This window comes from Leucopleurus acutus (genome assembly GCF_964270905.1).
Source record: "Leucopleurus acutus genome assembly, chromosome: 11".
Classification (NCBI taxonomy): Eukaryota; Metazoa; Chordata; class Mammalia; order Artiodactyla; family Delphinidae; genus Leucopleurus; species Leucopleurus acutus.
Window position 1 is genome coordinate 15,106,045 of NC_139152.1, and position 27,863 is coordinate 15,133,907.

The 27,863-nt window shown below is 37.5% G+C and overlaps 1 protein-coding gene across 7 annotated transcripts in view; it reads left to right on the forward strand.

The window, feature by feature from the left end:
• PIK3C2G (phosphatidylinositol-4-phosphate 3-kinase catalytic subunit type 2 gamma) overlaps positions 1-27,863 on the forward strand; it is a 364,032-nt gene that overhangs the window by 190,393 nt on the left and 145,776 nt on the right. For all 7 annotated transcript variants that reach the window (XM_082849612.1, XM_082849613.1, XM_082849617.1 and 4 more), the window contains 5 exons: positions 12,882-13,062; positions 15,572-15,679; positions 20,405-20,497; positions 21,951-22,080; positions 26,271-26,407. In XM_082849612.1, coding sequence (XP_082705738.1) covers positions 12,882-13,062; positions 15,572-15,679; positions 20,405-20,497; positions 21,951-22,080; positions 26,271-26,407 — 649 coding nt within the window. The remainder of the gene's footprint in view (positions 1-12,881; positions 13,063-15,571; positions 15,680-20,404; positions 20,498-21,950; positions 22,081-26,270; positions 26,408-27,863) is intronic.

Here is a 27,863-nt window from a genome sequence, read left to right on the forward strand (position 1 = left end):
GAACTCTTTTTTAATGAAATATATTTAATGTAACCAAGTCTGTAGTGTGTAGAGAATCAGTTATTAAGCTACATCAGATGCTATATTGAAGCTCTGAATCTAAGGCCAGAAAGGGAGGGTTTCTTTTCTTTTAATGAATTTTCTACAATGTTATATTTATTCAGGCAGCATGACAGTAGTTAAAAACAGAGGCTTTGGATTCAGGTAGATGTGAACTTCAGTCTGACACTCAGTAGTTTTGTGACTGTGAAAATGTATCTTAACCTAAGATCTAGTTACTTAATATGCAAAACAGGATGATTAAAAATATTGCTTCATAAGATGTTAATTAGGATTAATTGAGATCATGCATATAAAGCACTTAGCACAATGCCTAGAAAAATTAAAGCTCTCAATATATCTTAATCTTTGTTATTATTTTTGTTGTTATATCAAAACTAGAAAATGTAGATCAGCAAAAATATTTTTTTCAAGTGTCACTAATCCCAGCATTTAAGGTTAGCCCCTGTGGGAGAAGGCAGAATTTCCAGTGGTTAGGCACATAGATCCTGCACATTGATTACCAGGGTAGAATTACCAGATCTCCCACTCACTATTTATATCACACTGAACAAATTAAACTTTCTAGGCCTTGATTTCCTCAGGTGTAGAATAGAAACTAATAATAGTACTTACTGTCTAGGTTTGGTGGGAGAATCAAATGAGTTAATATATGTAGAATGCTTAGAATAGATGCTGCAATTCAGTTGTGATATGTAAGTGTTAGCCATTAGTAGGCCTTGCTGGCAAATATTCTCCTAAATTTGTGTGTCTATGTGTATTATGTGTATAATCTGTGTGTATTATATACACTCTAAAAATAATATTATATTGCAGATATTGTGTTGTACATAGCTTTATTTTAAAGATACAACTTGCCCTGAGCATCTTTCCAAAAAATAAGTACACTTTCACAATGTTATTTTTACAACTGACCAGTATTCCATTGTTAATTAATATTGTTAATTTATTATATTAAATTTATTATGATACAATTAGCTAACCCCCTATTACTGGAAATTCAGATTGTTTCCTGTATTTTCCTATTATAGTCACCTTGAGTTGAACTTCCTTGTGCTTAAATGCTTGCACAGGTCCTTAGTTATTTCTGTGGGCTGTTTTCCAAGAGTGGAATTGCTGGAATAGAGATTGTAAATGTTTATACTTCTTTTGATCTACATTGCAAGATTACCCTTTATTAAGTAAGATTGTAGGAATTTACACTGTCACTAGCAGTGCACAAGAATGACTGTTTCCTGGACCCTCAGCCATACTTGTACTCTAACTGGTTTGATAATAACGTCTAGCTATTCAGTTCATCGTATTACAAAGGAACTTGGGTGTGGTTTTCTGTTAATTTTTCTTTAGTATTTCTTAATTTTTGAATGGTGTACTTATTTTACGAGGGATGTTATACAACTTGCATTACAAAGAATTCCATTTCTCAGTAAGGCCCAATAGCAAGTGTGTTAGTTTACTATTGCTGCTGTAACAAATTACCACCAATTTAGTTCTGGAGATTAAAAATCAGAAAATGGGTCTTATCAGGCTAAAATCAAGGTATTAGCAGAACTGCATTCCTTCCAGAGGTTCTAGGGGAGAATCTACTTCCTTGCCTTTTCTGGCTTCTAGAGATCTGGATTGGAAAAATGAGCTCTAGGTTGGAAACTATATTAGTCTGCCAGGGCTGCCATATCAGAGTACCACAGACTGGGTGGCTGAAACAGTAAAAATTTATTTTCTTCCAATTCTGGAAGCTAGAAGTCCAAGATCAAGGTGCTGAAGGGTTGGTTACTGGTAAGACCTGAAAACAGACTTCCTGTCTGCCCACTGGGTCCTCACATGGCCTTTTTTCTGTGTGCATGCTTACCTGGTGTCTCTTCCTCTTCTTACGTGAACACTCATTCTGTTGGATTATGTCCACACCCTTATGATCTCATTTAATCTTAATTACCTCCTTAAAGGCCTGTCTTCAAATACAGTCATGTTGGGAGTTAGGGCTTCAACAGAAGAATTTGGGGAGCACAATTCAGTCCATAACAGAAACATAGATCTGATGATAGGACAATCATTATTATCATTTTGGAAATGGAAAGACTGAGGTTGGAACTGCTAAGTTACTTGTGCATACAGAGAGCACTGGAGATGGAATAGGCTTAGTACTCTTTCCACATTCATACGATAGAGTGGATAGGGCGATTATCCCTGCCTGGCAAGTACAACCTGACCAACAGCATAAACAACAAGAATAACATCACAGAAATCGACTGAAAATTAACCAGGTAGATTATAGAGGCTTCCTAGAACATCTGTAAGGCTGTATTGAATCTCTAAAAGGAGAGGGACTAAATGGTGCTTGCTGACTTCAGGAGACACGCTGTTTCATGACGGTGAGCAAGAATGTCCCAGAAATTTTCTGAGGACATCAAACACAGCTCCACATCTTATGGATAGTATCTCAGGGAATCTTTAATATCCTCAGAGAATAAACCACACTATCCGTGCCTCTGAAGAATGAAGAGTGAAGCAGCCGCCCCAGCTGTGATTTGAAACTGAGGTTCTGATGCGACCGGGTTCTGGGGAAGCTAGGTATTTCAAAGCCAGCTTTGCCTTAGCCCTGTAAACCTGCCCCTCCAGCTGTGTTCAAACACATGACTTGTTCACTGCACAGTGTAATGATTATCCAACTTTCTGTGCAAGAACAAAAGGCCGAGGGGTAAAGAGGATTTTTATTATTAGGTTGCTCTCCTTATGAAACATTCATATAGCAAAGGAATTGCTTTGCCATTAAAAGAAATTTTGTTAAGGAAAGTTTATGAAAAAGGTGCTTACACTGCCTTTAAAGTAACTATATATGTATTCAGAAAAAAATATATATATAAAAATAAAGGCTGAGTTTAGGAACTCAGTTCAGAACCGTATTTTCAAATGTAAGTAAGGGAAAATGTAGACATCTATTGGACTAGTTTAAAATTACACAAGCATGGATTTGAACATTAATTAGATGTCAAGCAGAATTTATTTTATTTTGGCACACATGCTGTTGTTAATGACTCCGCATTTCTCTCCTGCCACAACTTGGAATTATTTGGAACCACAGGCCCAGTTAAGGTGGGTAGCTCAAGGCACATCTGTTGTGTGTGCACAGCTCATCAGGATTTTTAGGTTCCCAAGTGCAATCAGGGTGTTCCTTTCAATTCAGCATCGTCTCCCTCCACTCTCCTAGCCCCACTCAGCACCACCACTTGTGTAAATAAACCACAAAAGTCCAGGTCCTCTGAAGTTGTGGAGTTGGTCTCACTTTTTAAAGTGAGGAAGGACAGAGCAGAGGTGAGTGTATTACTTGCATTATCAAAGTAGATCCACACATTCTATTCTTTTTACAGGCGAGATAGGGGAGAGAAAAGTATTCCTGCTTATAAGTATTTTACACAAAATATATTTAGGTTAACAAGCTCTTCTTTAAAAGTTCAAAAAAATGTTAAAAGCAGAAAGGAAAACATTATTAGCATTTGTTGGTGGTTTTGGCAGGGAATTTGTAGGTAGAAGGACAAAATTAAATGAGGAACTTTGGAAAGAAAGAAGTCAGGAGAGCATGAGATTTCTGAGGGTTAGGAAACAGGAAGTAAGAGAAAGATATTAAAGAGAAACATAATAAGAAAGTAGCAAAAAGAGAATTCCTAGATTGTGTATTAGTCTCGGGCTAAATCGTCAGCTGGTATCTATGTTAGGATATCAGGAGGTGGTGCAGCATGATGGTGAACAGCAAGGGCTTTGGAGTCAGATAAACTTGCATTTGAATCCCTGATCCACAGATAGGGTGACTTTGGGCAAGTTATTTGACCTCTGTAAACCATAATATCCTCGTCTGTAAATGGAAGGAATCACATAGCCTGGAGCGGATGTGAGGATTACCTAACACAGCTACATAAAATGCTTGGAAAATGCCTGGCATAAATGCTGGATAAGTTCATTAAGTATTACAGTCATGGAGCCCTAGAGCTGGAAGGTATCTTACCAAACATCACAAACTCCAGCATTTTACAGAGTAGGAAAGTGAAGAGCTAAAGCATTAAGTTTCTTGCCAGAGGTGATGCAAGTGGAAAATCATCTTCCAAGTCGTGTTTCACTGGTTTTTAGGACACTGTGTTAATCAGCTCAGGCTGCAATAAAAAATAACATAGACTGTGTGCCTTAAACAACAGGAATTTATTTCTCACAGTTCTGGAGGCTGGGAAGTCTGATTGAGGTGCTGGCCAATTTCAATTCCCTGTGAGGGCCCTCTTCCTGGCTCAGGAATGGACACTGGACACCTTCTCAGTGTCCTCACCTGGCAGAACTCCAGTCTCTTCTTCTTATAAGGGCAATAATCTAATTATAGGACCCCACTGTCATGGCCTTATCTAAACTTAATCACCTCCCAAAGGTTCCAACTCCAGTATCATCACATTGGGAATTAGAGCTTCAACATACAAATTTTGGGTGGACACAAACATTTGGTCCATAACAGATACAAAATATGGTGCTGTGGAAAGTGCCTGGAGCAATGGTTAAGAACTGAGGGTTCTAGTCCTAAGGACCTTAGGCAGGTCTCTTAATCTTTCAGTTTCCTCACCTAATAAATGTGATGGGTGGGAGGGATTATCTCAAAATGGGGTTCAGCTCTATGCTAATGTAATATTATTCTCTGAGGCTATGAGTGTAATTTACAGTGAGAGACATGTGTTTGACTCGAGTAAGAAAAACAAGGACTAATTGGGATCCCAGGACACAATAGGAGAGAGCAGAGCTAGGTGGAGCTTTTGGCAAAGGAAGAGTGGCAGGATCTGAGAGATTCTTGGGGATCAGGGAGGGGATAAAACCAGAATGAGAAAAAAGGGAAAGGCATCACAGGAGGGTCTCATAGAAAGCTATCTCTTCTAAAGTGTGCCCAGGGCCAAAATTCCACCTGTTTTGTTTTGTTTTGTTTTAGGGTTAGTAAGCACATAAGGAGTATAACAGTAGGGGCTGAGAGAGGTCACTGATAGCCATTCACAGCTTGGTGCTAAGCTAAGGAAAATGATTTGAATAAAATAACTTACCCTAAGCAGAAGTGTGTGTTGGAATGAGAGGAGGAAGAGAGTTTCTGCTCTCTGATATCACATCATTCAGTATATTAAACATGTGAACATTCGAATACATATGAGTGGATTGGAAAGAGTTTTATTTATTTACCTGTATCTCCCAAATTGACTATATCCCTCAGCAAGATGAGTGGGAACAGGCTCTGATTCCTAATTATAGATTTAAGAATCTTATTCAAGGAAACTTACCTGCTCAGCATAGTTTTTTTTTTTCCTTCATAGCTTCCAGATGATCCTAAGAGAGCAACACTGCAGTGTAACAGTCATCCTGATTACAAGTGTGTACGCAAACTGGGTACCATCTATGGCTAGTTCTCATTCAGAAAAATACCATTTAAGCTTATAATTAACTACGCAACTGGTCATAACTGTTAAAGATTTTGATATGATAATAAAGTATCAATTATAATCGTAAATATATACCTATATATCCACATATATTCAGTGTTAATAACCTGTTTCTTGATGAAACAACTTTGATTTCTTGAACACAGTTCTGTGCTTAACAATGATCACCCACAAATGAAGCCAGAATCGGCAGTGCTCTATAAGAGCAGTGAGTGGCTGCACGGGGATGAAGAAAGGCAAAAAGACTAATCTCAGCCAACTCTCTGAAGAGCTGGGGAGCAAGGTTCCCCAGTTTTTATTCTGCATGTTGAAGCTTTTTCTCTCGTGCAGTGCAATCAGTGCATTTTCCGAAGCTGTATTTCTTCCTGCACTGACTTGTAGATGTTTAACGGTCTCACCTAGTTTTCTTTAAATTGGCTGAGCTTGGTATTGGTAGGTCTCCAATAAAAGGTTTTATTATTTTAAAAATACTACTTTTGCCATTTTACATTTTCTAATTAAAACCAGGGTAGATTCCATAGTTTCCTGGTCACTTTTACATAACAAACTCTTCACCACTTTTGTCCAATTTAACTCTATTTTCTTCTCCAGTTTGACACATACCTCCTCCCCATTCTCCAGCACAAGCCAAGCTTTAGCTTGGGGGACTTGTGGTGGGGAGAATATTGTCTGCTGTTTCATTCCTCTTCTCTCTCTGTCTTTTAGTTCTAGCTTTTCTTGACTTTGGAGTGGGAAAGAAAGAGAAAGAGGAAAGTGACCCTCACACTTGTTGAGGCAAGCAAGTACAATCCCCTGTCTGTGGTCTCTGCCTTTATTTTACATCAAGGCCTGCTCTGGGTTCACTGTCAAAGCTGGCTACCTCATCTGAGTGCGTACCTTGGGTAGCCTTGCAGGACTTCCCACCAGGAGATCTGCCTTTGGCTCAACCTCTTCCTACACAGGAGTGGATCACATTTAATTACTTCCATGTGTTTATTTGAACCTTGAGAAATTCACACATCCTTGCTTGGCCAGTTAGGGTGCAAAAATGCAGGCTGCTCCTTTGCTATCCTGTCTTTCAACAAACTCTCTTTTAGAGCAGAAATCTAACCTGGGAATGAGGCAATAGTCTCCCATTCTTGCACACATCTGAATCAATGGGTATCTTTGAGCTTCCCTCCTCACTGGACTTTGCAAGGATGAGTGGGGGTAGCGGATCCACTCTATCCCTCACTAAGTTGATGACTCATGACCCTCAAACAGCCCTTTCCTTCACCCCCACTTGCAAATATATACTAAGGTCCAGGAGGGGAGATAACACTTGGTGTATCATAGCCATTTTGGCCATCTCCCAATAAACCTCTAAGAGTTCTCTGACTTCCAGTTGTTTCTTTGGCTATTCTTAAAACATAGGATACCTGTTGTCTCTTTTCTTTAATCTTGGGTCTTGGTCGCCAACTCCAGGGCAGTAAAGGGAGTTCCATTAAACATGCTGATATAGATAGATGCTTCCTTGTCCAAAACCATTGATCCCCTCCCTATTTAGCCATCTTAGTCTTTCAGCTGTTACCATTAGAGCAGAGCTCAGTTTCCCAAACTGAGGTGTACTACCTCCCTCACTGCCCTCAGCCATCAGACGCTTTGTCTGGTAATGTGTTAGATTTGTCTAGTCCTGTGTTATATAAGTCTTTACAAAAAGACTTGCTATTGCCCTATTGCACTCATTAGTGCATTTTTACTCAGAGAGAATTTCCTATTAGATACTCAAACACTTGGCTGGACAGACAGCAGATGGTACATAAGCCTATTCACACTTTTAAATGAGTCAAAGAGAATGTTAGTGTAACAAAATAACAATAAAATTTTAGCAGTATAACATAATATACATGTCCAAATGAACCAGATCAAATTGTTTTTGAAATACACTTTGGGGCTTTTTAGGATCCATAGAAGAAAGCCATTTTTATTACTTTTATAGTTTTTTTGATCTAAAATGTTATACTCAAATTGATCACCCATCTAATTCACCAGACTTGTCTCCAGATGACTTTTGTTTATTTTCAGTAATTAGTTTTGCCCCAAAGTATCCTCAGGGCTAACACTGGGGAGGTTTAAAAAATGTGCTCCATATTCTAAAGGCAATACAAACAAACAAATGAAAACAAAAACAAACAAAAGGGAAAAAGAAATAATATGAAACTTGGCATATTCATTAATTTTTACCACAGCAACGAATAGCCCCAAAGTTTCAGTGGCTTACAGCAAAAAAGACTTATTTCTCACGTATGCCGCATGCAGGCTGCAGACTTGCTGTACTTCCGCTTGGCTGCACTGGACTCCTCACAGCAATGCTCAGCTCTCTCATTCCAGCACTGAAGGAACATCCCCCAGCAGGGACAAGCTGTTCTCGTGACAGATAGCAGAAGTACAAGAGAGCAGACCAATCCATGAGAGCACATTTAAAGCATCCCCATGGACTTGGGCATACATTTTATCCAGTCGCATCCTGTTGGCTAAAGTGAGTCACATGGCCAATCCAGACAAGGGGTGGAGAAGTAGATGCTGCCTCTGGGGAGGCACTGGAAGTCACAGAGCAGAGTGTGGTTGTATAAGCTTCAGGGAAGAAAGCATGGAGTTGGGAAAAATAAATCTACCACATAATGTGAACACAATGGAAAAATCATAAGTATGAACTGTAACATTCTGAATTACTGTTTTTGAGGTGGTAATAAATATTAGATATATAAATTGAAATATGGGGATAAAATTAAGTCGGTTACATACCTTAAGGGCCTGTCTCTTATATTTAAGTGTTCTAAAAATGTATAAAATCTCTAGAGTATGGATTTCATTATTTTCTGTATTTATTCCCTTTTAATTGTTTTATATTCAAGTTGTTTCAAAGTGGCTTATTGACAAACATGTTGCAAAATAACTATTGATTGGAAATCACATTTCTGCAGACTTGGACCATGTAATGCTCCTTATATACAAAATTCAAAAGAAGTTCGGTGCTATATTTCTGAAAGAGCAAATCAATATTCTAAAAATGAGCTAGTCATAGGAAACAGTTATCTTTGCAAGACAATAAAATGTATGAAGTTCCTCAGTTTAGGGAAATATTAAGTAAATTTCTCAACCAATGAGAAGTAAAATAAAGTTGTAAAGGCTGAAGAGATATATGCTTTTCACTTCTTAACACACTATTGAAACCTTAAAATTAAAAATTCCATATCAAGTATTGGATTTCAGCCTTTATATGTCCCAGGGTTATAAGTACACTTGAAGAAGTCACATTTTAAAATCCACCTGTGCTCACTAAGACCTGGTCTACTGAGTCACACATCTTACTCCCCATAAAGTAGCCACCAATAGAGGAGACGGAAAGAGGAGGTCCTGGAGTGACCTGAAATCACTCATCTTCACGTGTAGCTCAGTTTTCTTCTGGATGTTGTTTCCCCTCTTCACTCACAAGAAATACACAAGAGGGTAAAAAATTTAAGGCAAGCCCTAATTTGTGGGATATTGTGCTGTTGAGAATTAAAATTAAGAGCTACACTGAAGGGAGTCATGAGGCAAGGAGGGCTGGGTTGCCATGATTAGTCTGTTCTGTCCTGCAGGTAGACTGATGAAATGAGACCTATCTGTACTTTTCCTGGGCCTCCAGCAAGTCACTCATCATGGGATCAGAAGCACTTTGTGCATGAAGAAATGGAGAAAAGCTCTTATTTCCAAGGAAAATCTCCATTTCATGCTAGCTGGGGTTTGTGTATCTGAGTCCACCACTAGCTCCTTAATTTAGGCAAATGCCTTTATGATATCCTATAACAAATATGCTCAGTCACCTGGGTTATGTTTGCTTCTCTTCTTGCTTTTTGCCTCTCATACTCAACACTACCCTTACCTTTAATCAGCTAGATTTTATGCATTTATTCTCATTTTAATGTTGTCATTACTTACAGTCCGTAAGACACCTATACAAAATAATATCAAGTTGGGCTTCCCTGGTGGCACAGTGGTTGAGAGTCCGCCTGCCGATGCAGGGGACACGGGTTCGTGCTCCGGTCCGGGAAGATCCCACATGCCGCGGAGCGGCTGGGCCCGTGAGCCATGGCCGCTGAGCCTGCGCGTCCGGAGCCTGTGCTCCGCAACGGGAGAGGCCACAACAGTGAGAGGCCCGCGTACCACAAAAAAAAAAAATAATAATAATAATAATAATATCAAGTTGAACCATTCCTGGATCTCGCATACACTAGGATAAACAGGTCTCTGACATTTTGAGATTTACCTCACAGTTTGTATGTGGTCACATCGTCTGTATCAAAGCCCAATCTTTCAACACCAAGTCTTACTTCATATTTCTCAGTCCCTTGACCTGAACCTGAAAAAAAGATTTTTTTTTTGAATTTGGCATAAGCAATTCTGTGTCTCCCAGTGACAGTGCCTTATGAAAAGGGTTTCTTTAATGCTTAAGGGAAAGTGGCTAGCTGTTTTCCACAGTCTTAACAAACAGAGGCAAGGGGTAAAAACTACCACATGAGGGTTTTAACCACTTCCTGATGGTGAAGGTCATTGACGTAGAATTGGCTAACTCTCCACCCAAAACTGTATAGTCCAACTTTCTCTGAATTGATTAAAATTAAAGGACATATTAATTTCTCTCATCAGTTAAAGTGACTGTGCCTAAAGACACAGGAATAGACTAACTGACTTCTCGTGGTCATCTATAACACAGTATGATTTCAATTCTGCAATTTGTAAAAAACTTTAAAGTTGGATAAAAAGCCATAGAGCTTGAACCAAATCTCACCAGGAGAGCATGTCATAATGGCAGGAATGAGAGTTTGCATGAGGTATGTTCTATAAGGAAAATAATCACAATGGAATACACTGAGTTTTCTTCACTTTTAAATTTTTTAAAACACAGTCACATATTCTCTCTGCAAATCTCCCCTGCTGTGTTTTATTTTGAGCAAGAAATCAGACTGATTTTTTTTTCCTCCTTGAATCAGCTGCTCATGAGAGAAGCAAATACATTTCTCATAGAATAAGAATTGAGTATTAGGAATACTAATTAGATAATTTTGACAATTCCTATGACTCCCCACCCCTAAAATATATATTTTCTTTAAGAATTTTAGTAAAAAGTTGACTTTGTGCAGAATAACCTTTCCTTTTATCATGTGTATAGCAGTCAGGTGGTTATAGAGTTATATTTATGTACCAGAACAGGTTTTAACTATCTTTAAAAACAAGTAACTCAATATTCAAAGTGCATGAAAATGCTGGCAAGCATTGATATGGGATATAGAAATACTCTACCCATCAATTCCCTACGTCCACTGAAAACCAAGTAGACTGTACAATGGTATATTACCAAAGTCCTCAAAACACTGTGAAAATCTCTGAGGTATAATTCTGCATAAAATACCTTGAAGTTTCAGATGTGGATGCTTTCTTTGGGGCTTTCCAATTCATAATCACATAACACTCGTTTTCTTAGAGCCTCCAAATAATGGTGTGATACATTTATTGCATCTGACATTTCAAAAATCTCACCATAGAGGTGGGTTGGAAAACTTTTCATTGTCAACTATTCTTCTTACATTGAAGGTATAATTATATATGGATTATATTTTCCATCAATACATCTTTAGACCCTTGAGAGTTTTTTGTTTTTTAATGCTTTCCAGCATCTTTCCAGCATTATTATATTTCCTTTGGTAAAGTAAAAGAGGTGCTAGGAGATAAGTGGGCTTTGTAACAATGACAAGGGAACAAGCCCTTACCTAAAAAAAAAAAAAAAACCAGGTTCATTCAATTAATTTTTTTTTTTTTAAAGAAGATGTTGGGGGTAGGAGTTTATTAACTTATTTATTATTTATTTTTGCTGTGTTGCGTCTTCGTTTCTGTGCGAGGGCTTTCTCTAGTTGTGGCAAGCGGGGACCACTTTTCATCGCGGTGCGCGGGCCTCTCACTATCGCGGCCTCTCTTGTTGCGGAGCACAGGCTCCAGACGCGCAGGCTCAGTAGTTATGGCTCACGGGCCTAGTTGCTCCGCGGCATGTGGGATCCTCCCAGACCAGGGCTCGAACCCGTGTCCCCTGCATTAGCAGGCAGATTCTCAACCACTGCGCCACCAGGGAAGCCCTCATTCAATTAATTTTTTAACGCAGATGTGTAGGAACAGAGAACATAGAACAAATGAAAATAATGTGTTTCTTAGAGTCTCTGTAGCACAATACATATTGGGCAGAGATGCAAAATTAGGAATGCAGAATGAAACTCATCTATATATATTTTGGCTGCTAGGCATTTAATCCTTCTTTTTTCAGTATTTCATTCTCACAATAACTTTCTTCTAGTCCTTTGAATGATAATTATTTTTCAGAAGAGAAGAAGATTAGAGACAAGAATTAAAGAATCAAAGAGAGGTTAACATTCAAGGGAATCAGTCTTTTATTTTCAGTGTTTTAGGGCATAATAAAAAGTAAAGTTTAAGCATGTTGGAATTAATTTCAAGGCAATAGAAATTGTCACATGGCAGAAAGCGTAATCAAATAATTGTCACTGCTCCATTATCTAGCGAAGTATCCTTCCCTTTTTTTGTTCTATGCCTCCCATGTTCATGATACAAGCAGACTGCCAGACAGTGACAGAAGCTGGCTTGGGGAGGCTGCAGGATACAGATAAACTGATGTTTTTTGACTACTAGTACATACTTTGTGCTAAGCCCTTTCAAATTAGAATAGCATTAGCTTATTCTATATTCCATACAGTTCTATGGAGTCAGAGTTATTTCTTTATTTTAACCTCAGCCCGGTTAAGTAACTGGCCTAACTTACTTGTAAGTTGTAGGGCTGAGATTTGAATCCAGAAGTGCCTGAAAACAAAAACCATGCTCTTGCCTTTACAATATCTTCCTCCAGGTAATCAAAGGGAGGTGTTGGAAGAAAGAGCAATACTTAACGTATGTGACAGTGTGGAGACATTATTTTTTGAAGAAAAGCAGAAAAGTGTGGGGTTGATGGTTAGGTTGCCATATAGTGTAGTGACTAATAAATACCATTTCTAAAATGTATTTTAATAAGTCAAATATATGCTCTTAAGATAAGTATTTGCTATAGAATTTAAGAAGCCTGAAAGAGGAAAAAGTGCACTGTGAACTGAAATGAGGAAAGGAAGGTCTCTTATTGATTCTTCACTCTTGGAATCTCATTAACTATCAGGTGAAACGATGACTGCCAACAAATAAACAGCATTTTCCCCAGCCTGGCCTGTTAAACTGCCCAAAGCCACCACATACAAATTAGTCTGAAACACACTTACTGTTCCTGCTAGAGGTGTTTTAAAAATCAGCTTTAGATACAAGAATTTGTTTTCTCTCCTTCAGGCTGCTAAAGGATGCCCAGAATGAAGCTTATTTTAAAAGCTGGTATCAGAAGCTATTGGCTGCTCTCCAATTCTGTGCAGGAAAAGCCTTGAGTGATGAGTTTTCCAAGGAACAGAAACTCATCAAAATTCTGGGAGACATTGGTGAAAAAGTCAAATCTGCCAGTGACCCTCAAAGACAGGTTTGTTGCAAAATCAATATTCATGTAATAAAGTTTTGTTTTATTTCTTAAACCTGGTTCAATTAACTTTGAATTTCATAACACAGAAGGTAAATTCCTTGACTACACTTTGTCATAAGACACTTAAATCAATTCTTTTGATCAAGTTTTTTTTCAATTTACTATCCTAATGTTAATGATAATATCTATCACCAGGACATGACTTTTTGATCTAAATAGCCATGTAGCATAGACAGTACCTGACAAAAGACCAATTTAAAGGCAATTTGATTTAAATGACGGGATGAAGTAATTTACTCAGAAAGGCAGCACAGTTCAGACTCATGGAAGAAGTACACAAGGGGACTTTTCAGAGCACCCTTGTCCAAGGTACAAAATCTAGGTCTAGATTTTTCTCACACTGCACTGATCAAAGTCACATTTTTAAAGACTTTTTTTTCCACAACAAATTAAGTGAATTAAATGAAAGAAATCAATAGTGGTGTGGATAGTATTGAATAATACTTTTATTCTAACAGCCATGGGTGATAGTCAAAATACTGTGCCTCTTTCATCACTGATTATAATAATGGATCTGGCTGTTCGTTTTCTTGCTCTAATGGAAGAACACTTGCTCTTTTTAATTAACTGCATTACTAGTTCCCTTCACTGATATAGATCATTAAGTAGGTTCTCTTAAGTTCAACATTCTAGATGCAGGGAGGTAGTGGACTGTATTCACTGTATTAAGAATCTCATTCAATAACAAGTACTTACTACAGACTAGGAGTTAAGGATAGAAAGATGCCTGAAACATGAATCTTGTTCTCAAGGGAGCTCATAGTTTCTCTCCACCCACTGTTTAAAATCAACAAGACTTTTCAACAAAATGATATGAAAATAGGCAAAGGGTCCCAGAATTTTTTCCTAGCACAAGATTTTTCTTGCTGGAAGTCACTTCATTTGGTAGTATTGCCAGAAGCTATGCTACTTCACCTACCTAGGAGAAATTGGAAAATAAAAAGTATAAGCAGGGACTTTATTTTTAAATGGGAGACATATAAACTCTGTATGCACAGAAGAGCCTTAAGGCTAGCAACATGATAGGCAATGCAAAAAAAAAAAGTTCTATGATTTCTCCATATTACTGCAAAATCATTAATTATTTTCTAATGGTAGACAAAAAGTTGAAAGCAAGTAAAATAAATTTGGCTTAAAATTTACAAAATTTGTGTATAGGTTTGGTCTTTATTTCTTATGTTTCAAAATCCCTCATATATTTAAGATGCATGCTGCAGTTAGTACAGTGCCTTTTTGACTATTTACATCACGTTCCAGTGATACTGACATTATTCTCTCAGATAAATGCATTTCTCTCACCTTGACTGGCTGCTCTTGTGATAACACCTCTTCACGTGAAAATAGAAAGAGAAAAAGAAAGAGGTGGGAGAAGCATTTATAATTTCTCACAAGTTACTGTAAGCTTTTTTCTTTTCTTTTTTTTTTTTTAAACCCAGTTAAACCTAACTATATGAAGTGAAGAGATTTTAGTTAAAGAGAGCAGAGGTTCCCCTCCATGGTGCTCTTCAGGCAAATCGAGGTATAGAAAAGACAAAAGAGGAAGACAAAAGGAATGCCATTGTGGAGCTTGGCCTCATTTCTCCACCTTGTTTTGCTGGATTCTGGGAGCAGTAGATTCTGTTATTTGGCAGTGAACCCAGAGTAAGAGCTAAGAAACTCTTGAGAGTTAGTTAAACACTATTAATCTGATATCCTCATTTTTTAAATTGGGCTTAAACAGTTTTCAAAGTAGGCTAAAAGGAGCTTTTTTTAAATTTTGAATTATTATTATTTCTGAATTATTGTTTTTCTCCTTTTTTGTGTCAGGGGATACACAATTCTAAAGGTGTCATTTGTGGTCTCAGACCTTCCACATGCACAGAGGACTATGGAAGGGAGTGAGTCAAGTATCAGAAGTACACTTATTGACATTTAGTAAACTATTTGTTCATGTATATTACTGCTTCTGACATTTATCAATGGTCTATAATTATCTTTTTTGTCATTATTTTGTCTCCTACTCTATGTAAATTTTTTTTAAAAAGTATTATACTATTAAGTGTAAACCTGGAGAATTACAAACTAAGATTTCAGGGAATTATGATAAATGGATCATGTTAATAGTTACTTAAAGCAGGGGTTGCAAATTGGTGGGTTACAGGTCAAGTCCAATCCATCGTGCTTCGTTTGAACAGAACAGTGCTTTGTTTTGGTTTGGGTTTTAATTGAATTTAAAGTTCTTGAGAAAGGACATGCAATCTTTACTTCCCCATTTTCCCCGGTACTCCCTGTTGTCTTTAGCCTGCTGCCTCCTCATATGTGGCTACATCACCCACTTGACGCCAAAGCACCCAAGTGTGCAACCCCTGAATTAAGGAGTTCATTTAATCAACAAAAGAAAATTATAACTTGAAGGAAAAGTCCAGTTCTTTTCAGTTTTGAAGATGCTTCTTCTAATGATTTTTCACAGGAGGTACTGAAGAAAGAACTTGGCAGACTAGAAGAATTCTTTCAGTGTACAAATACCTGTCACCTTCCTCTGAACCCTGCCCTATGCATAAAGGGAATTGACGGAGATGTAAGTCAACATATTCAGTAGATAAGTTGAGTATTTTTATTTTGAATTGTTTAGTTCATTGGATGTTTTTGAAATGGCAAAAACAATTTATAAATTATCATTGCAATTATTTAAGAAAAATGTAATTGAGTCCCATCCAAACTGTGTGTGCTCTATTTGATGCACTGTGACCAGTTGGTATCACATTAACCTCATCAGATATTTCATTGGTTTAGAAACACACTAACCAAAGTTCAGTGGAAAAAAATGAAGACACTTCTGACTGAATTGACTTATTCACAATGGTTTATTTTGCGACCCCATGCAGGCTGGTTTAATTTCATGCTTATTTAGATTATGTACATGCCCATGCCTAGGACACTAGTATATCATTAGCTATAACATCTCAGTTTTGATTCAATTTAAAATTCATTGATGCTTATGAGTCACTGTGCCATATGATATGTTTGTGATTTTACTCATGCCTGGAAAGCCCTTCCTGGCGTTGTACTCACAAACTCCTTCTCTTCCTAAGTCTCTATCAGCCACCCTTCTCTGACTTAGAATCATTCTTTCTCCATGAGCTTTATTATATTCCTTCTCAAAAGTCCAAGAGTAGAAGACTCTAATAAAGAGGATTGATAAGTGAGATTTTAAAATGAAGAGGTTAAACTCTCATGCAAGCACAATAAGTGTTACTTCACTAAAGTTGGAATACAGTCAAGAAAAACAAATTTAATAATTAGGAGAAAAATCAGACCATTAGTATGAATAGAAAAAATTTTACTAGAAGCTTAATACTGTCACCTTTACAATTTTGCTGCTGCAAAGACACCCTACAAATTTTCCAAATATGCTGCATAGACGTATTTTGAATAATAACAAAATGAGGCATCAATTTTATAAGCTGAGATATGTCTATCTGGACTAAAATCCAAATCATCACTGATTTAAAAGAATTGTGTGACCTTTTAGTCATTAGCAGTATGCACTGATTGATGCTAAAGATACATGGAAACATTTCAAAAACACAGAGTATCTTAATGTAGAAAGAACAATATATCAATAGTTCATTGAGTCCAGATGTTATTTTTTACTTCTGCTTTCTTGGTTTGTCATTGTTGTTTAAGGAATAGAAAGATTGTTTTCAATTAAAATTACATATGCGTTGTGGCTTGTGCAGGCCTTGGTGATGTGGGGCACCAGCTCTAGGGAATCGTTGCTCTGAGTGTCCAGGTGAGCAGGCCGTGCCAGGGGCATCACCAGTTCAGGAGTCATCACCCATAGTGCTGTGGCTGGGACCACACTCCTTCCCTACAGCAACCTGCAGCCATCGGCACTTCCCCTGAGGCTGGGAAGTGCCCTAAGTAGAGCCACCTCTTCGTCCCACTTGCTCTGGTCAGCTGTGCCTGTGCGTACAGCAGTGAGCAGGGCGGATGTGGAGGGTGATGCTCCCTCACCTGCAGAACATGTTAGTCTGTCCTCCAGTCCTGCTGAACAACGACGAGGTCTGAAGGGACATACATCACATAGGAAGGTGCAGTAAATGCAGCAGAGTTCTAGTCAGAGTCCACATCTGGTTGGCCATCAGAGGATCCATACTGGAAAGAACCTCTGGGAGTGTAATGAGTGTAGTAAGACCTTCAGACAAACCCCTCAGCCAGTGGTTCATCTGAGAACCCACTGAGGGTACAAACGCTATGAATGTGAGAGTGTGGGAAGATTTGTCAGCACTCCTCCCATCTCAATAAATACCAGAGACTCCATTACTGGGAGAAACCTCACCAAGGTGACGAATGTGTCAAAGCCTTCACTCCGCGTTCCCTGCAAATTGCTCATCAGGCAGCCTGTACTGGGGAGGGGCCTTCTGAGTGTAACGAGTGTGAGGCCTTCATGCAGAGTAGAACCGTTTTCCAGCGTCAGACACTTCACAAAAGTGAGAAACGTCATGTTCAAGCGAGTGTGGGAACGCTCTCTGTTCTGTTAGAGACCTTACTGACCATCAGAGAGTTCACGCTGGGGAGAAGCCTTACGGCAGTAAGGGATGTAGTAAGGCCTTCAGTCAGAGTATATGTCTTGTTTGACACTGGATCCTCCATGCCAGGGAACAAGCACATACATGTTGGCAGTGTAGAAAAGCCTTCAGTCAGATCTCTCAACTAGTTGACTATGAGCAAATTCATACCAGAGAAAAGCCTTTTGAATGCGGCAGGCAAAATGTTCAGTCTAGTAAATGTCTTATATCACAGACTTCACACAAGCAAAAGCCGTATAAATGTGGAAAATATGCAGTCAAAACTCATACCTCATTACATATCAGAGAATTCACACTGGTTAGAAGTCCTATGAATGTAGTAGTAAGTATGGTAAGGTCTTTGTTTATAGCACCAAGCTTACAGTACATCATAGAGCCCATCTGGGGAGAAACCTGATAAATGCAGTGATTTGGGGAAAGTCATTACTGAGCTTATCGTGCATCAGAGTTCACTCTGGAGAGAAGTTCCATGAATGTAGTGAGTGTAGGAAAGCCTGCATGTATAGTCAGCATTCTATTTTAATCACCATCAGTAAACTACACTAGGGAGAAGTACTCAGGCCTGGCTCAATCCATTCTTTAAAGCATGGGTCTCCAAGACAGAGAGCAAAGGTCTTAGGTTTGGTTAAACTTTCTTTATAAGAAGAATTCTCACCCCTGTCTCTCCTTGGAACCACTAATCACAATGGACCATTTCCTGTTTCACTAAGGGGTAGATCATATGAGAGAGTGGGAATAACTGAATGCAATCCTTCTCCCCTCCTGGGAAAATAAAGACCAGACATTTCATTTACTAATAAGTATCTTTTCCTTTTTAAAAACTGTTTTAAGTCTATTTCACTAATTTTCACTTTTCAAGACCAGAGTTTCTATCTTCCTTTCTCCATTCTAGCTTTTCTTGTCTTCCTTTCTCTATTCCAGATCTTTTATCTCACCATTTACATAAGATATCTTCCAAGACTTTGATTCATTCTTTCCTATCTCTTGGTTATGGCCATCCCAATCCACTTTTAACTTCTACTCTAATCTAAGGTGTCCTTGTTTACCTTTTTCTACCTAGCAAACCTTTTCATTTACCTGTTTGCCAATCTATGTCTTTCACAATCTTCAAATTCAGCTCATCTCTGAAAGACTCTCTTCTTCAAATGCTTCATTCAGCTGTGAAATGCACGCGTGTTTACATTCATACCAACTTTTGCAGGCTCTATGAGAGGTGGATATGGTGTCTCTTCCTATTAGCATATAGTTAATGCTTTGTGCATACTAGCTGTCAAATGTATAGTATTTTTGCCATGACTCTCAAAAAATATACTGCATGTGAAAACCAAAATATTAAGCAATGAAAGCAATATAGCTGAGTGATATAATTGAGAAGAGGGGCTAAACCTTGCCCTCAGCCTTTCTTAGCCCTTTTTCTCTTCCCTGGACTTGGCATACCTCGAAGAGATCATCACTCTCCCACCCCAGCCCCCAGAATTGAATGAGGAGAATTTGAAAACCACTGATCTAGACTCTGGCCTAATACAGGGTTTCCTAATTCAGTACCATGACAGAAGGTCATATGTCCCCTGATTGACTGATTCTTGCAGCGGGAATTCATTACTTAACAAGCAGCCTCATCCTTTTACTATAAAACCCAAATTGATTCAGTAAACAAGGGTTTCTGTTTGCTTAGGGATTAGGTTAGATTTATGTTGACAGATTAAGAAATAGATCCTTTCCTCTCAACTTCTGCTGATTTCAGACTTATCAGAAATAATGATATTCAAACTGATCCTTCAAAATATATTGATGTCATATTTTACTAAGTTGATGAATTGAAAGTATCGAGTCCTTTTGCTTTCTTTAGTATTGATTTAATAATTTTCGCTGTCAACATGAACTCTCTAATAACCTAAAGACATATAGCCTTTTAACACTCAAACAGTTGTAAGCACATAAAAGGAAAATAATGGACAGTAGTCGATATCATAAAACTGAAAATAGAAATGTAAAGTATAATTGAAAGAAACGAGAATAGGAAATATATGTTGTACTGTTACTTGTAAAGATAAGAAAATGTTCATTAGCAAAAAGTGAAAAAGAATGCATTAATCTTTTTGAAGTACCCAATTAGTGTCAGACACTGTAAAAGGTATTTTATATCCATTAGCTCATATACCTATTACAAAAATGTGTGAGGTAAGAGTTTTATCCCTGTTTTACGGTGGGATACAAACATTTAAGTAACTTGTCCAAGGTCTTACAGCTGATAAGTTACAGAGTCCAAATATGAACTCAGGTCTTTGTTAATTCTATATGCATGTTTCCTTAAAGTATGCTGCAGGGCAGAAAGAATGAAAAGGAAATATATTTTTTTAAATAGCGATTTCATCTTTTAGATATTAACTAACTAGCATAAGCACAATACCTACATACTACTTAGTTTATTTAAACTCCCTAAACATCATCACTGTTTAGTGAGAAAAAAATGTAGTTGAAGATTTACAACCTGCCGAAAAGCTGGCATTTTTAGTTTACAAATAAAGGCTTTGGTTGGTAGACTAAAGTCTTTTTTTTAAGAAATATGTTTCTTTGTTCCAAAGTGTGAGAATTATTCATATGTGTTACATTTGCTCATATAACAAATTCTGCAAGGGGCCATGATTGCAAGGAAACTGTTCTTTTTGCTTTGTTTTGCTCACCATTTTTCTCTTCTTTTTGTCCCATAGGCATGTTCATATTTCACATCTAATGCTTTGCCATTGAAGATTACTTTCATTAATGCTAATCCAATGGGCAAAAACATCAGCATCATTTTTAAGGTACAGTAGCCCTCCTGAAACATCAAATTGATTCCATTGGTAGAACTATTGATTTATTACTCACAAAAAGAAATTATTATAGCTCTTTTCCTCTGGCAGCAGCACAGAAGATTCCAGTTATTTTTGATTCTGCATTTTTACAGAATTATAGTACATGCCAAACTATGATTGGCAATAAATCAAACATTACTGGCTCAAAGCCAGTGAATCTTCAGTGCAAAACTCCGGGAGGTATGTTTCAATAAATGAAATAATGCAATCATTTTTGAGTAATACAGAAAGCAGAATTGTGGTAAAGTTCCTAGGGGGAGAGTCTTCCTTTGGTCTAGATACTAAGTTCGAATCAAAATTAGCTGAAACTCAAATGACACGATTTAGCATAAAATTCTTATCTGTAAGCACTTGCTTATTTTAGTAATTTGGGTTGTTGTCTTCTTTTTAAATAAAATATAAATAAGGGCCATATCAATCTTTGTCATGAATCCCATGGGACAATAGAGTAAAAGGACAAGAGTAAAAGTCAAGTAGGAAAAAGGGACAGAAAAAGGAGCTGTAAGTAAAAATAAGCATTTGCCAGTCGTTCAGTTAAATTTGATAAGTTATTCAGCCAAACCAGACAACAAGGTCACAGAGTGGAATTTTTGTTAGATTCTGACTAGTTTTGAAGATAATGATTAACATACCTATACTTTTGCTGTGATCTGTGTAAACCTCAAGCATTAATGTTCCCCCGGCACTGCATTTTTGGTGAAGAAAAAAGAAGAACACAAAATCTCATCTTGGCATAGTTTTCTGCATATAATTTAGAAAGCATTTTCAAAACCAAGCCTCTTATTAGTTAAAAGCATAGAACTGTCCTTCCCCTTTGGACATATTCCATGTCCTTCACCTATGCTAGAAAAACACCCCTTTATCATTTCTTATTGTTATCAAAGGCTGTTTACTCTGAAAACTTCTTAACTGCCTTCATAACAAGAGAAGTCAATGATTCAAAGTCTGATGAATTCTATGTGTGCTATTTATACTCCCAGTCAAGAAGCTCTTGGTCGTCTAACTGTATATCAGTGCATGAATTTATGGTACATCAAATAATGTTTCCCTTAGAGATTTCACTTGGCTGAGTTTGAAATTTGCATAAACATTCGTCCAACCTCTCTTCACCAGACTTTGAGGTTAAGACATTGCACATGGATAATAAATTGAAAGATTATTATCAGGGAACAACATTCCAAGCAGCTTCTAATTTAATGGCTAAAGCTTCTGTAATCATTTAAAAGAAAGTTCTCATTTTCTTTGATCTTCTATCAGAAACACAAGGTATTCTTAGTGCTATTGAAACCACCCTAAGTCAGGCTGGAAAATTATTCAAGGAAGGAAATCACATATACCATATTTGAAAGCCTTTAATAGAATTCAAGGAGAAACCCGGAGTCTGTAATTTTGTTTTTAACAGGCTGGAGATGATCTTCGTCAGGATATGCTTGTCCTGCAGATTATTCGTGTGATGGACAATATTTGGCTGCAGGAGGGCCTGGATATGCAAATGATCATTTATAGATGTCTATCCACAGGAAAAGGCCAAGGTCGGTATAGATTAGAAAGCTGTTTGACTTACATTATTTATCTCACGCATTCATCAGTAATATGCCCCCAGAGTTGCCACAGCTTTCATTTTAGATTACAAATTTTAAAATCCAAAGAACTAAACCTGGTCATTCTTCTTTTTTACAAAGAATTATTTTCAAAAACAATAAGCCAAAATGATTTATGTAAAGCATAATGTCCTTCTAGATATTAATTAGGACTCTTGACAACTCAAATGTTAACTGTAATATCCTTTTGTGTGTCCTTAAGGGTTAGTTACATTAATGATTAACTCATATTTGTTTCTCTCTTTCTAAGCTGATAATAGAAAAGTCTACTCATTCAAAAAATACAATTGTTGCCTATTAACACAAAATTTACAAAGTTGCAAATGCTTAAAGGAGTTCTGAAAATTCTAAATACATTATAAACATGCATTCAATTTCTAAAAGACTTTTGAGTAAAGTGTAATATCAACAGTCAAAGATGACCATTCATGCAAACTTAGAGCATACTTTTAGCATTTCTCTTCCTTAATAAAAGCCAGGCCACTAATATGGAAATATAATTACATTTATACACATTTTCAATGAAAATAATCCACCCTAATAATTACTCAAACATCAGAGGTAAAAGTTGTACTTAATTACAATCATGCTGAATTGAAGAAATAATTTCTAGGATATCATATAATTTTTTTTACATGGGGCCATTGCCACTTAGCATTTCATTAAATTAATTAGTATGAATTATAGCAGATGCATCTGCATAAACAAAGGGATAAAAATACCATAGAACTGGAAAGGGGACCTAGAACTATGTTGTCTTTTTTTTTTTTTTCTTTTTTAATTCAGACAGAACTACAGTTTAAACCCATCATCTCAAAAGAGAAACTGTCATTGCCTGGCCCTCCAGTTCCTGAGGTCCCACTGCGAGGCTCAGTACCCCAGCCAACTGTGACTCAAGATTTTGGAAACTAAGCATGGAAGCACCTCCTACTTAGCTTAGCTTGCAATTGGATACTTCAGGACTACTGTTACAAGCCATACTGCCCAATTACTTTGATTCTGATAATAGGGCCCTTGTTTCCATGCCAAGTATCCCACTCCTGAACTCCTTCTAAAGTTCTAGTTCCTAAAAGTCTTTTATTACTGCTACTCTGAGATCATTATTCCTTGAGTTTTTCTCTCCCTTTTCTCACGTAAATGACCTAATTCTTTCATATCCTAATATGTTTAAAGGGTAAGAATAAACCTTAGATGAAGCAAGCTGAGCTTTTTGGTGTCACGTGGATTACTTTTTCTTCAGAAATTGAATACAACACCAGCCTCAGTGGAATTCTTCAATTCCATCTACTCATTTCTCTGTTTACAATCATAGGAAGTAATGGAGGCTAAGACTTTTAAAGTTAATAAACTAATCCAGCAGAAATAACTCTAGACTTGCCCAAAGTTACAGATGTCATAAGACAGACAAATTATTCTTTCCCGCTATCTACCAACAATTTCTTTGGTTGTAAGGTTGTACTGGAAAGATACTTCTTCAAGAAAAATGGAGATCATTAAAGCAAATGTCTTTTTAAGAGATTAGTTTCCATTTTTAATCAGGTTCCAAGGCTTATTTAATATCTACTGTTGACATCCCTCAAGAAATGTCACAAAGTAAGATAGGGAATACTAAAACGACCTAAACAGGGCTGCTGCCCTTAAGGAGAGTATACTCCAGGCCACAAGTTTACATGGCTTTATCAACATTATTGTTGACTATAATTCTCATGACTACTTTGTATATGATGTTGTAGGAACTTTGGGAGAGATTATCAGAGCAGATAAAAATTCTTTAGGATTTATTTCATTGCTCTAAATTTGCTCCAGATTTGATGGACATAAAAATTACTTAGGAGAGTTGGAGCAGCTATATCTAGGACCCAAGCAGGATGCTATATCAGGCTCTTCACTGGGCAGGGGTGGGGAGGGGACAGAGGGTGGGGGACTGAGGCTCAAGTCTCAGTGATTGCAAAAAGCTGCTCTGGAGTTTCTCATGCACACCTTTTTGAGAACCACTGCCTTGTGTGATACCATCTTGAAAAGTTTTGTCCCTAAGAACCTTGCTACTTAAAGTATGACCTGTGGACGAGGAGCATTGACATCACCTGGGAGCTTGTTAGAAACTCAGCATCTCAGACCCTACTCCCACCCTACTAAATCAGAACCTACATTTTAACAAGATCCCCAAGTAATACATATGGGCATTAAATTTTGAGGAATCTGCATTAGAGAGCTATGGGAATGGAGCCACACATATTACTGTGCACAGAATTATGCTAGAAGTATTTAAAAAGTGTGTGATACATACTAGCTTAAAATGTATGAAATGTAATTTATGGTTTTAATTAATGAGCAGAATTTAGCCACCATGATTGTTATAAATTAGGTGCAAAGTTTTCTGGGTAGTCAACAATGAAAGATATGACAAATGGCTTGGGATTTAGCAATGATTAACTCCCTGAAGACAAATGTGGTCTGAGGAGTAACTGACATTGCTACAGCACCCTATCTAAAGGGTGCAGTAATCTAAGTCCTAATTTGGGGCATGGTCAGATGCAAGGTGGCAATGAGGCACGCAGGAACCAGGTAGAAGGTGGTTTTGTGTTAGGAAGTGTTAAATGGAGGAACTAGAAAAATGAGGGAAAATTTCAGGATTAGAAAGTAGAATTATATTACTCTTTTTAGAGTAATTATATTACTGTTAAATGCAGTGCTTTACATTTGCTATCTCACTTAATAAGCACAAGAAAACTAGCACAAGAGCCGAATACTGTTGGGGGAGAAGGGAGAAGTGTTATGATATTAAAGATATGCCCAGGATTTATCTCTGGGATGTTACATCTCCTTCTTTCTTTTTGTTTTTAACAAATAGATTTTAATAGGTTATTTTTGCAGCATTCAATTCCCACTTTCCATGTTTGTTTCTTTCTAATAAGGCAATGTATCAATAGATGCCTAACGGTCATGATTGGGCTGGGCTGGGCTATTGGATATTAAGAGATTAAGGCTGAAGAGAGAGAAAGAGAGAGAGAGAGAGAGAGAGAGAGAGAGAGAGATTAAGCCTGCAACCAGCTGCCACTGGCCAAATCCAGCACTGAGAAATGTTTTGCTTACCATTACAGTGATCTTCTTGTTTGTTGTTTAATTTGAATATTTTTAAGGGAGACCATGAAATAGTCAATTTTTAAAACTTAATCTTCTCTCTTTTCATATAGTTACGTTTATGTCCCTGGTCCCTTTGGGCATTTGTGTTTTCAACTCTTGCAGTTGTCAAGATTGTGGAAATCAGAAATTCTAGACTTTAATTTCTTTCAATGACTTTATTTATAGAACTGTGCATTACAGGTTGTTTTGTGGACATTAGTCCTGGGAGAATTTTAAATACTGGGTTTAAATTGCTGTTCTGTGCAGAATAAAAATCAGAAGGCTTGAAAATATTTACATTCCAATAACCTTAGGAACACAATGAAAAGAAGCCTTGATGGATGCATGGCTAGTGGGGCAAAGCTCCTATTGAAGTTCAATCAATAGATGCTCCCTTAAAAAGATTGTTATCATAGTTTCACTTTAATGCAGACTGAGAAGGAAGAAGCAGGTGGTTCTGTACATGTTCACTGCAGAGTTACTCTGTTCACTCCTAGAAATGAAACGTTGAACAGTGAAGCTTTTATTAACCTGAACATTGATTTTTATAATATATTTGAAATATTTGTCACGGAGGTTGTATTTGATTCACTTACATTATAAATATGCTTGTTACACAAGTTTGAATGTCCTCCCTTAAACTGTAAATGAATGCACAAGCCATATCTTAATTAATTCACTGCTCTATTGACTCAGTGGGGTTGCTGGGAGACCATCTAGATTTGCTCTCTACTGTAGTTCTAGAAAAAATATTAAAGCAGCTCTGATACATCTGATCCAAACACAAGTAGCTTCATCGCTCCCTAGGATTTAGGAAAAATTAGAAGCAATACCATCTAGGTAAAACTCCTTCAGAGAAGAAGGTTGGGAAATAAAAAGGGTAATCCGAGTAGTGCTGGCAACTATTGATGTTGTTACCTATATCAAGATGCCTTTCCTAAGTATCCCTCATCCTGTAAAGAAAGAAGTATTTCCATAATCTCTTTTTTATCAACCAGGATTGGTGCAGATGGTGCCCGATGCTATAACCCTCGCGAAAATCCATCGCCATTCTGGACTGATAGGACCACTGAAAGAAAATACAATCAAAAAATGGTTCAGTCAGCACAACCATTTAAAGGTGGATTATGAAAAGGTTTGTCCTTCTGCAGCAAATTTTAAATAACGTACTTAAATAAGGATATACTCTGGCTCATTAGATATTCTGATTTATGAAAAAGTAAATTAAGTACATCTTGAGGTCTGATTCATCAGCATAGTAATAATGACACAGTTTAAATGGTATATTACCTAGATAACAATTTCTGTGTCTGGTTTTCCCTCTGGGTGGAATTCCGGGCTATCAATAAAGACTCTCTTTGCTCAGCGGCTTCCCTTACAGCAATCTCACCTGAGATGATGCTCCTGAAAACTACCTCCTTCATGTTACCTGTGCCTATTTGTACACAACCTATACTTTCTATAAATCTCCCTCCTTCCATTGCAATGTATTTCTTCTTCCAAGTTCTATTTTTTCGTGCCTCATTCTTTCAATGTTTGCGGAATACCTAATAGAGTTTTTATTTTTTTGTATTTCAGAACTTTACAAAATGTATACTATTCCATTTGACTGCCAACATTATTCCCACTTTACCTTGGCATCTAGCCTGCAGTCTACAATTGTACAGGTTCCACCCTCTACCAGGGCTCCCAGATTAGGGGATGAGTTGGCTGGAGCCAGGCCTTGTTTCACTTGCCAAGGCATGAACTGGTACAGCTGCCCCAGAGGCAGGGGCACCTTTATGCTAATTCACACAAGGATGCAATATGGGCCAGCATTAGATTTGCTCAGAACTGTCCTGAGCACTAAACATCCCTCATTCTAGGAAACTCCTCAGTCCTGGGCAAACTGGAAGGCTTGGTCACCCTAGCTGGCCTCGGCCATGAAAGAGAGATCCAAGAGTTCATCTACTCCAGACTTCTGTGAGATTGGAATAGAGCAAAATACAGATTTTGGAGGCCAAGTAACAGGGAATTAGATGAGATTATCTAGAAATCTATTTTTTAGCCATTCCCCAAATTGTAACTTGAGTTAGGCACAAACCCCTGGAGTTATATTGTTTGGGGTGTTTCCATGTACATTTGATGTTCTTAACCACCATGTGAAGGACATATTTTATTATCTTCACTTTATAAGTAGAGAAAATCTAGACAGACAAATTAAAGACTTTCTCAGGCACCTGGGATACCTGGAAATAAGGTGTCCTGGCATGTAGTCCAGCCACGTGGTCTTCCACTCGCTAGTTGAGGAGGCCCATACCTGTGGCTCAGCCAGTCACTAGTGCTTACACTCATCGTTGCATCATCGATCAAAAGGATGAATACCCAGGAGACAGTTTTTTTGAAAAAAGAGTAATTTTGGCAAGAAACCTCTGTCCATTAAAGAGACATAAGCCACAACTAACTTAGTGGAATCTGCTTCTACCCGCACAAGCGTTCACTGGTATATACTGTACCAAAACCTTTTGGGGCATTAACTGGATGACATATTTGTAGGATAAACATAAAGTGTTACAGATATCTCAATGTAGTTTTTTCTGTGTTAAAAATTT